Consider the following 9,569-nt stretch of genomic DNA (forward strand, 5'->3'; position numbering starts at 1 on the left):
ATAATGGTGGAATCTCCAGCAGCAGGCATTTTTAGCTGGGAGACGCAGAGGATGCCTGAGGTGGACAGATGCGGTGATGGATATTGGGGCTCCAAAAGTCCAGGCCTGGGCACTCCCTTGAGTGAGGGAGAATCAGGCTGGTGGATCTCAGGCTCCTAAACACCCGGCAAATGTCCCCAAGACTAGCTAGAACCTGGCTGTCTCCTGATAAGGCTGGGGAGAGGGGTCTTCTGCCATCAGGGAGACCCTCACCTCTCCCACATGAAGTGGCACCATGGTTCTGAAAGAGGAAGGCAAGGAGGTGAGCATGGCTTTCCTGGAATAAGCCAGAAGCAAGGGGTGGGAAATAAGGTCAGGGAGGCCCAGGGGCCATATTGCTTAGGGTTTTATAGACCACTAGAGGCCCGGAGCACGAAATTCATGCATGGGTGCGGTCCATAGGCCTGGCCGGTGATCGAAGCGCGAGGATCTGGCGTGGAAGGGCAGGTCCCAGGTGACTTCTGGGCCCTGGGCAGCACCTGGGTCCCCGGGTCCCTGTACGCCCCCCTCTGCCTGACTCAGGTACCTGAGTCCCCACACGAAGCTGTGGTGAATGTGGCCAGATGCCATGGGACAGGGCACACCGTGGGCCTCTAGGCCACCCAGTAGTGACACACGGAAGCTGGGCGGACAGTGTGCTCCCAGCCGGCCTCGCAGACCGGCTCCTGCGTGAACCCACGAGGACCGGCCCCTACGTCCAGGCAGCTGCAGCAGGTCCCAGTGGCTGTGGCCCAGCTCACCCGGAAGAGGCCTCATGGGGGTAGAGGGTAAGGGGACTTCCCTGGCGCCAAGCTCTGATGTCCTGGGGGAGGGTAGCAAGGGGAGTGAGAGCAAGCTTGGCAGACACCCCGCATTCTTACCGCACCTTCATCCCCGTCACCCCCACTCCCAGGTAGCCGGTGAGAGGTCACAGCGCATCGCCAACACCCGCCATGTTCCACGCTGCCCCCTGGTGGTCAGCACACATCATAGCGAGCAGTCTAACTCTCGGTCTCCCAGTGGAACTCCCAGTTGAACAACCGCCCGAGGGGACAATTTGCATATTAGGCTTTTATTATATAGGATTGTGAGGGACAGACCCGGTGTGGGGGACCTAAAACTTAGGCAATTTTTAGGGGGTCATCCTTTTAAAAATCAAAATTATAAATAAAAACTTGACTCAGGACCTTGGAGCCTATGCAAGTGAGGGGCCTTCCCGGTAAACCCTCCTCTGGCCAGGGCAACAACTTCTGCTTTTGCCTGGAGTGAGAGGGAGCCATCAGAGGGTTCTGAGTGGAGGAGTGACCTGCCCCAATTAACCTTTTAACAGGATTCATCTGGCTGAATAGAGGCTAACTTGGGAGCAGAGGGTGGGCAGCAGTCAGATTCTGAAGAAAGAACCAAGATTGCGGATGGGTAGGATGGGGTGTGAGAGAGAAAAGGCAGACAGTTGACCCTGAAATCCAGTTATCTCCAACTGAGCCGGGGATGAGAGCGAGCATTGACCAGACCTCGTTCCATGCAGGTCTCTATCTCATCTCTTACCACCTCCCTGAGCCCGAGCTTTCATTCTTCTCACTTACACCCGGAGGTGGAGCAACTTGCCTAATGTCACACAGCCAGTAAGGAGCAGAGTCTGGGTTCAAACCCAGTGTTCCCAGCTCCCACATCGCTATCGATTCTAATACACCCGCAAAAGCAAGACGTGCGCCCCTCGTAGCATGTCTGGTGGGAGAGGCAGTTCCTGGAGGTGAGGCCCGTTGCAGTGACCACAGGGTCCTGTGGGACCACTCCGCACTTACCCCCAAAAAGCCTGCAAAGAAAGTTCTTGGCACCCGATGCCTCTCTCCTTGCTGACTCCTCCCTAACCTCATTTCTCATCCACTGACGGGGAGATTTCAGCTGCAATCTTGGAGAAATGTTTTTGGCATCTCTCAGGTTTTCTTAATTCACTGACAAGGTAATGACTGCCTCAATCCATTACACACATTTTCTAAAGGAATTTCTGCATTAGGATGCAAAACAGGCTTCTCTGGCTTAGAGAAAACCTGAGATTCCTGGGATTTAATCTTCTGATTTAGCTCCTAAATATAATTCATTGTGTTTAAACTATAGGAATTGATGATCCCATGTGCATCTATGCAACAGGTTTAGTCTCCAAATGAGTCCCCCACCATCCCAGTAATCCATATGGCTTGACTTTGTGTTTTTATCATCGTTATGAATTTGAAGGGCCTTAGCTCATCATGTGGGATGCTCAATTCTACTGTCGTTTACCTAGAATGGCTCGTGCCACTTTGTGCATCTACTCCTCGCTGGGAGCCCAGGGAAATGGACACAGTGATGGAAGCCCTGACTTGTGAATCTTTCATCATCTTGGAAGCTTTGTTCTTTTCAAACCACATCCCTTCATCACCAGGAACAGCACCTGGCAGGCCAAGCTGAACAGCCCTGTGCCCTCCAGCCCTCCCCTAGCCCTCTGCTTCTGGCAAAACCTGCCGGCAGGAGCAGATACTTGATCTTCCATAGAAGCTGTGACGTTCACTGCCCAGATGTTCCACTCACCAGACTGCAGGCTCAGGTTACAGCTCTAATCAGGGCTGCTCCAGCCTACAGACCCCATGCCCACCCCACCTGCCCACCCCCAAGAGACAGTCAGGATCCAAGGCCCACATGGCCAGTGGAGATGGAGTTAAGTAGGACCACACGGAGTCAGGGGGCTCACTGAAATGACCCCTTTAAGACCTTCCCACCCGTGGCCGAGAAGGCATGTATTCTCAAAGCCTTCCAGGGCCATTCGGACTGGACAATGTCTCCCCTCGTCCTCAAACACCTGTATCTCTCTGCCCCCTAGAACTCACTTCCTTTCCTTGTCAGTAGTTTAAAAAGAGTCTGGACAGAGCCTGGAAACACTCCACAAGAGAAACGAACAAACCGTGATCAATGTGGCTGGAGTTTCCAGGCCCCCAAATGTGCCTGATTTCTCCCCAGATATTTTGGGACTGCACTTTACTGCTGAGGTTTGGGGGAGAGGGGGAGATTACAATTCAGAACTAAAAAAAATTTTTTTTTCTGCTATCAGAATAAAGTCAGGCCCAAGAGAAATACTGTGGAGGAGGGGGAGGCAATGCAGGCCCACCTCGTGTCCACAGAAACACAGCAAAGCCCTCACCCTTTCTTGCATAAGAGACCCCTCTTGTTCAGCGAGTTGGTGAAAACTGTGCACTTGACTTTGTGAAACGTGTGCTAAGATCCAGTCACTGCAGGAAATTCAATCCCAAGACCAAAACCAGGCTGCAGTAAATTTTGGATTTAACCTGGCATCACCGGGAGGCTTAGGGAACTCGATCAGGACCGCGAGAGCTCCTGCAGTGGCCCAGAAAACGGCACAGAGAATGGCCAGTACCTGCCGAACACCTCTCCCCCTGAAGGAGTGGCCAGAGGCAGATACTGGGCGCTCATCCTAGGGCAGGACTGGAGGGGCCCAAGGGATCGTCCGATCCAACCCTCACTTTACAGTCAGGGGACAGAGGCCTGGAGAGGGAAGGGTCACCCCAGTGCTGACTTCTCCCCTCATTGTGAAGCCACCTCCCACCTTCGATGGTCAGGGCTGAAAGGGGTCCCTCCAAAGTCACCCAGCACCCACACTTCGCTGATGAGGATTGCATACAGAGATTCTGGAATTTCCCAAGGCATGAGGAACAGGATGGGCAGCCTTTCAAACTGCTCTCAATTGTCAGAAATGCCAAGAAACCTCATCCTCCAAGGGCAGCTGTTTCTGAACTTCTGTATTTTTAGCAGCAGAAGCTATCTCCGAACAAAACTTATACAAAACCTCAAGCTACAAAACAGATCAGGGGGCCACCCTCCGCAGGGGAGCCTGAGCCAGGCCCTGGCCTCCCCTTCCAGCACCCAAGACTCCTGCCCCAGGCCCCTGTGTGGAGCTCGGTCTAAAACCCAAGGCCTTGGGGGGCTTGTAGCCTTGGGTTTCAGATCAGGAGAGCTCCTAATTAAGAGCCCTGGAGGGTGCGGCTGGTCTCTGAGACCTGGACAACTTCGTTTTCCACCAGGCCCTGGCCCCCATCCCCGCTGAGCTGTCTCATGCGCAGGTTAATGGAGCCATAGGTCTTCCTGGAGCCCCTGTAGGGGACGAAGGTCGGCCGGCGGTAGAGCTCGCCCTTGCACAGGGAGATCATGAGCAGCACGGACAAGAGCATGCCGCCCACTGTGAGCAGCCCCAGGCCCGCGATAATGCACTTGTCCAGGTGGGAGCCCAGGCGGGCGTAGTACATCTCTAGTCGTTCCATCTCCCGCGCTGTCACTGAGTCCGGGTTGACATGGGCCTCACGGGGAATGGCATACGCTGTCACCACCAGGAGGATCCCACTCACCAGGAAAACCAGAGCAGAAACAAAGCCATAATCCACGGGGCGGCTTACGGGCTCCAGGCCTGGCCCTTCTTCTGAATGCAGGGACAGGTCATCCCGCTGGGATCGGGGCCTTGAGGGTACACCCCCGGGAGGGCTGGGGGAGCTGCCGAGTCTGATGTCCCCAGCGTTCTGGAAATGGGTCTCATGCTCCTCCGAGGAGAAGCAGGCGTTCTCCACACCCCGCCGGGATGGGGCCACGAGGCCCAGAGGAGCTGGTCTCCTTGGGGTCTGGGGACCACTGCTCAGTGTCTTCAGTTCCAGACCAGGGGGAGATGCCATTGGGAAGCAGGGCCCCAGCTCATCCCTTGGCCCCTTGGCAGCTGGAAGAGAAAACAGAAAGTCAGTAGAATTTAGCAAACTCGACCAAGATCCTGCTGGTGTCGGACAGCACACTGGACCCCAAGCGATGTGCAGATGAGCCCAGGCACAGTTCCCACAGGGGGAGCCTGCCAGAGAGAGGGGAGGTGGAAATGAGACAAAGACAGCAGTGCGATCCGATCCTTGCTAGGATCCTCCCCCACCACTGGCTGGCATGTGGCTCTGGGCAATTCATTTATCCTTTCTGAGCCTCGGTTTCCCCATCTATTAAATGACAATACTACTACCCGCCCCTTACTTAAGGGCTGATGTAGGGGTTGAGATAATCCATATAAAGCTCTCATGCTTAGTAAGGATCAGCGACAGGCTATTTTATGATGGAGGGAACACAGACACAGTGGCTATCAGGTTTAAATCCCAGCTTCACCACCTGGGATTGGGCAAGCGATGTGGCCTCTCCATGCTCAATTTTCTTATCTGTTAAATGGGAATAAGCAAAGTGCCTCCCTCACAGGGTCAACTTGTGGATTTCATAAATAATGCATGTAAGGCCCCAGCCAGTCCAATTAATGGACATTAAGGTGATGAAGTGAGGGTGACTGGGAGCAGGGGAGGGACAGAGGTGATGGCGGTGGTGTGGGAACAAAGAGGAGCAAGTCAGGGAAGATTCTGGGAGCTGGTGGCATTTGAGCCAGATCTGAGAGGACGAGTGGGGATAGGGGGACGGGGTACCTCACAGGTCAACTGAGAATCCACTCTCAAAGGACTCTACACGCCAGGCCAAGGAGTCAGGGAGGTGGGGTGTGGGGACGGGGAGTGCTGACATCTGTCTAGGTTTCAGAAAGCTCTTTCTGGCTGCTGTGTAGAGGCCAGGGGTTCAGGGAGGACTCTGATGTCAGGGGAGGCATGGATGGGGACTGAGAGGAAGGAGCATACTTGAGAGCCACAGCTGAAGTCAAAGCCAAATGCCTTCATGTAAGTAGAAGCTGGGGGTTGGAGGGGGCTAGCTGAGGACAGCAGATGGGGAAATAAAGGGGGAGGGGGAAAGAGAGCACTCTGCTCAAAGAGGAGGTATCCCACCCAAAACCAGAACACACTCCCGCACAGACAGGCAGACAGCACATGTGCATTCCTGCCAAAGGACACCAATTTATAGCGCATGGGCCAATTCTGGCTCACGGAAGTTTCGGGGGTTTTTGTTTGTTTGTTTCTGGTCTGTTCATTTGTTTTTGGTGAAGTATTTGCCAATATATAAAAAGCAAAATATTTTACATTTTAAGCTTTGGATTCCTGGCTTCTCTTATAAAATGAAGAACCTCAGTACCCTAGGCACCCATTTCCTCACAACACCTCAGCTGGAGTTGATGGAGGCCTCCCGTTAGCAGATTCAGTGCTGCCCCCACAGGCCCCATCGAAGCCCCCTTCCCCACCTGGCATGTAAAATTCCCGGGCCCACAGGAGAACTACTCTGTTCCCCACACACACCGATGTCCTGGGAGTACAGACACCCAGGGCCCCAGGCTGCACAGAGACCCCCCAGTTGCAGAGTCGCTCACATGCTCTGATGTATCTACATACACCCATACACATGATTCTAGATGTTTCTGCACTCTCATGCCTGAATTTATTTTCCAGTTCATTGTTGTTCCGTGTGTGTGCGTGTGTGTGTGTGTGTGTGTGTGTATGTGTGTGTGTGTGTGTGAGAGAGAGAGAGAGAGAGAGAGAGAGAGAGAGAGAGAGAGATGGGGCGGGAGGGGGGGTTATGAGTAAGTTAATGAAGTGAAAACTGAATGAAATGAATGAGTGAATAAATGAAACTCAAAGAGCCTCAGGGCAGGAAGACACATTTTTCTATCTTTCTGATCTTTTTTCCAACATGTACTTGCATTGGACACCTCTTAGCTCACACAAAGCCTTTCATCTGAGTACAAAGCCTGTTTCCACTTACAACCCAATTCTATCACCACATTCTTCTTTCCTGAGTTCCAATTTAGTGTTTACTGAGCACCTACACTCCCTGCTGGGCCCTATAGTGGGCACTTCCCTCGGGGGCATCTGATACAACCCTCACCAGCCCTGAGAGCAGGAATTACTATCTCCATTTGATAAAGCGTGGCCAAGATCCCATGGCGTGCATGTGGGCACCCGAAGGCAAGCACAGGTTCTTGTTATCACCTGCAAACCCACACACTCCTGCACCAGCGGCATCATTCCACACGCCCTCACTCTTGACTCGACTTTCTCCCACTATTTATCAGCCACTATGAACAGCTTGAGGGCAGGGAGGGATATGTGAATTCCAGCCCTCTGCCCAGGGCTTAGAACACGGGCAGCCCCCAGGAGAGGCTTGGCAACCTGCCCAGGGAGACAATCTCTCCCACACAAGGATAAGAGAAGCCAACTCAAGGCCAGGCCCGCCCGACTGCTCCCACTCCCAGTAAACCGAGAGGGGAGAGAGATTGTTTGGCTTTTCTACTCTCTGCACCAAAAGCATTTTCCTGAGTGCCCAGCACAAACAGGGACTGGTGATGACAGCTGCTGCCCAGTGGATGTCCAGATGTGCTCCCCCATACCCCCACCCTACCCCCACCCCACCCCCAGTTTTCAGCACTCTCCAGAGAACTCAGCTCCCGGAGTGGCCAGGAACCACCTTCCCACCTTGGCACACAGATGCTTCCCTATCCCAGAGGAAATCCAAGGCACCCAAATTCTGGCAGCAGGGCTTTCACCAGCAGGAACCCGAAACTTTTTCCTCGGGATGCCAGAGTTAGGAAGAGGGCAGAGAAAAAGGGGACTCTCTTTCTCACACAACAGGTTCAGAGATGCCCACGTGCCCAATCAATAACCCAAAACATAAGGAGAAACAGACAAACGGACAAAGATGCTGGAGGCCACTGCTCACATGGGCAGCTGTACCAGTGACACTCCAATTTCACCTGCAGTCTAGCAAGACCTGAAAGGCACACCCCAGTTCTACAGTCACACCCCCAGGGGCCGTTTCCACCCGCAGCACCCACAGACATGGAAGCCACACTGTGTGACCCACAGATTCACGGGTCACACAGGTAATCACATCCAAAAGGGATAAGGCTGGACACACACACACACACACACACACACACACACACACACACACAGTTAACTACCCGCAGGACTGCTAAGGTCTACGCCAGCACCACCACCAACCCGCGCGCGCACTAACACGCGGAAAGACAGACGTAGAGCCGGCGTGGATGAAGCTTCACAAAACCCAATCGACAGATACACGCACGAGTTGTACACAAAGACTTGGGGCGCGCACAGACGCACACCCAGGTCCACGCTGATACACCCAAAGTTCCGCGCAGGAAGCGCCAACACCCGGCTGTCCGCCGCACCGGCGCACCGCCCGCCCGCCCGCAGCTCACACCCCCTGCTCCTGCCCTTGACCACTAACGCGGCCGGGCCGGGACAGACTGAACCCGGCCGAGCGGCGCCGATAGCAAGACTGCCTGGCGGCCCAGAGAAACCAGGTCCGCGAGGACCGGCGTGCGCCCGGGTCCCCTCGCCGCGTGTCCTTCGGCCGGGCCGCGAGGTCAGGCTAGCTCTCCGTCGCCGCCCTCCCCGCCTCGGGCCTCCGCCTCCCGCCGCCCCCGCAGTCCTCCCCGCGTGCGTACCTGTGCCGGGCCTCCTTCCCTGCCTCCCCACGCGGGCGGCTCTGCGCCCCGCGGCCGCGGACGAAGGCGAGGGCGCGTCCTCCCCGGCGCCCACCCACCTCCCGGCAGCCGGCGCCCGCCCGCCGGAGTCTCCGCTGCGGCGCAGCCCGGGAGGCGCGGGCCCGGCCGCCACCGCCTGTGCCTCCCCCAGCTCCCGCCCCCTTCCCGGCCCGGCGCGGAGCCGCTGCTGCCGAGGCGCACGTACCTGCTCGCGCCGCGCGGGGCTGCACGGCGGCGGCGGCCGCTGGGGGCTCCGGGGAGGAGGGACAAGAGAAGGGGAGGGAGCCGGGGATCGCCGAACGCAGCGGATCGAGCTCCGCCCGCGGCCGGCGAGGGCGCCCGGAGAGTTAGCGTGGGGAAGGACGGGGAGGCCGGTAGCAGACGGGGGTAAAGAGAGGGGGACATAGCGCCATCCTTCTCCCCTCCCCTTAGGGCTTATCTGCGGAGTGGGGGAACTGAAGCTCGAGGGCCAGTGGCCCGGGCGCAGGGGCGGGGCCTGGGAGGGGGCGCTGTTGAAGAAGACCCCTCCCCCGCCGCTTGCCTGTCTCCACCGCTGGGGAGCCCCGACTGCGCCTATGTCAGACCTGCCTCCCCGCCCCAGCCCTCCGCTCTCTCGCCCAGCACACAGCCCCCAGGTAGGACCTGGTCCTTAGGTCCCGACGGTCTTCACAGACTCGTGCGGCTCCGCGGCGCAAGGGCGCCACCTGAAGGCTGGAAGAAAGCCATTGAGACACCCACACCCTCCCCACCGCCAACCACCTTTTCCCCTGCTCTTCTTTCTCCGTGGGACAGTGGGGAGCACAGCCCCAGAGAGGTGCTCTCTTGGTCCCGGGAGCCCAGCGCGATGGGTGTGAGTGAACCGGTGGTGAGTAGGGGTAACTTTCACTGTTATTTCCCTTTACAGGGTCTCGATTAAGGTGAATCAAGTGAGGTGCCCAGAGCACAAGAGTTAAAGAGACACTCCTCGTTTTGGGGCCCAGGCCAAGTCCAAAGAGAAGTTTGGTCTGAAAGTCATGGACTCCTGGGAAGATTCGGTGGCCACCAGCGTAGCCTCAGGTAAGTGCTCTTGCTCTGTGAGCCTCAGTGTTTGCCCCTGCTGATGGGATCC

At 56.3% G+C, this 9,569-nt stretch overlaps 1 protein-coding gene across 2 annotated transcripts; it reads right to left on the reverse strand.

Annotated features, from left to right (window-relative positions):
- Positions 1-3,788: 3,788 nt before the first annotated feature.
- TMEM74B (transmembrane protein 74B) lies at positions 3,789-9,112 on the reverse strand. 2 transcript variants are annotated; one of them, XM_080686868.1, is made up of 2 exons: positions 8,667-9,112; positions 3,789-4,768 (listed from the first exon to the last, which is right to left on the reverse strand). In XM_080686868.1, exon 2 carries the CDS (start codon positions 4,725-4,727, stop codon positions 4,029-4,031), a length of 699 nt encoding a protein of 232 aa, XP_080542994.1. In that variant the 5' UTR covers positions 4,728-4,768; positions 8,667-9,112; the 3' UTR covers positions 3,789-4,028. The 2 variants fall into 2 exon arrangements, with proteins under 2 accessions (XP_080542994.1, XP_080542995.1); XM_080686869.1 differs by lacking the exon at positions 8,667-9,112 and adding an exon at positions 8,423-8,584.
- Positions 9,113-9,569: the final 457 nt, after the last annotated feature.

This window comes from Plecotus auritus (genome assembly GCF_963455305.1).
Source record: "Plecotus auritus genome assembly, chromosome: 8".
NCBI lineage: Eukaryota > Metazoa > Chordata > Mammalia > Chiroptera > Vespertilionidae > Plecotus > Plecotus auritus.

Coding starts and splice junctions, on each gene's coding strand:
- TMEM74B (XM_080686868.1), bottom strand. CDS start 4,727: ATGGCATCTCCCCCTGGTCTGGAACTGAAGACACTGAGCAGTGGTCCC.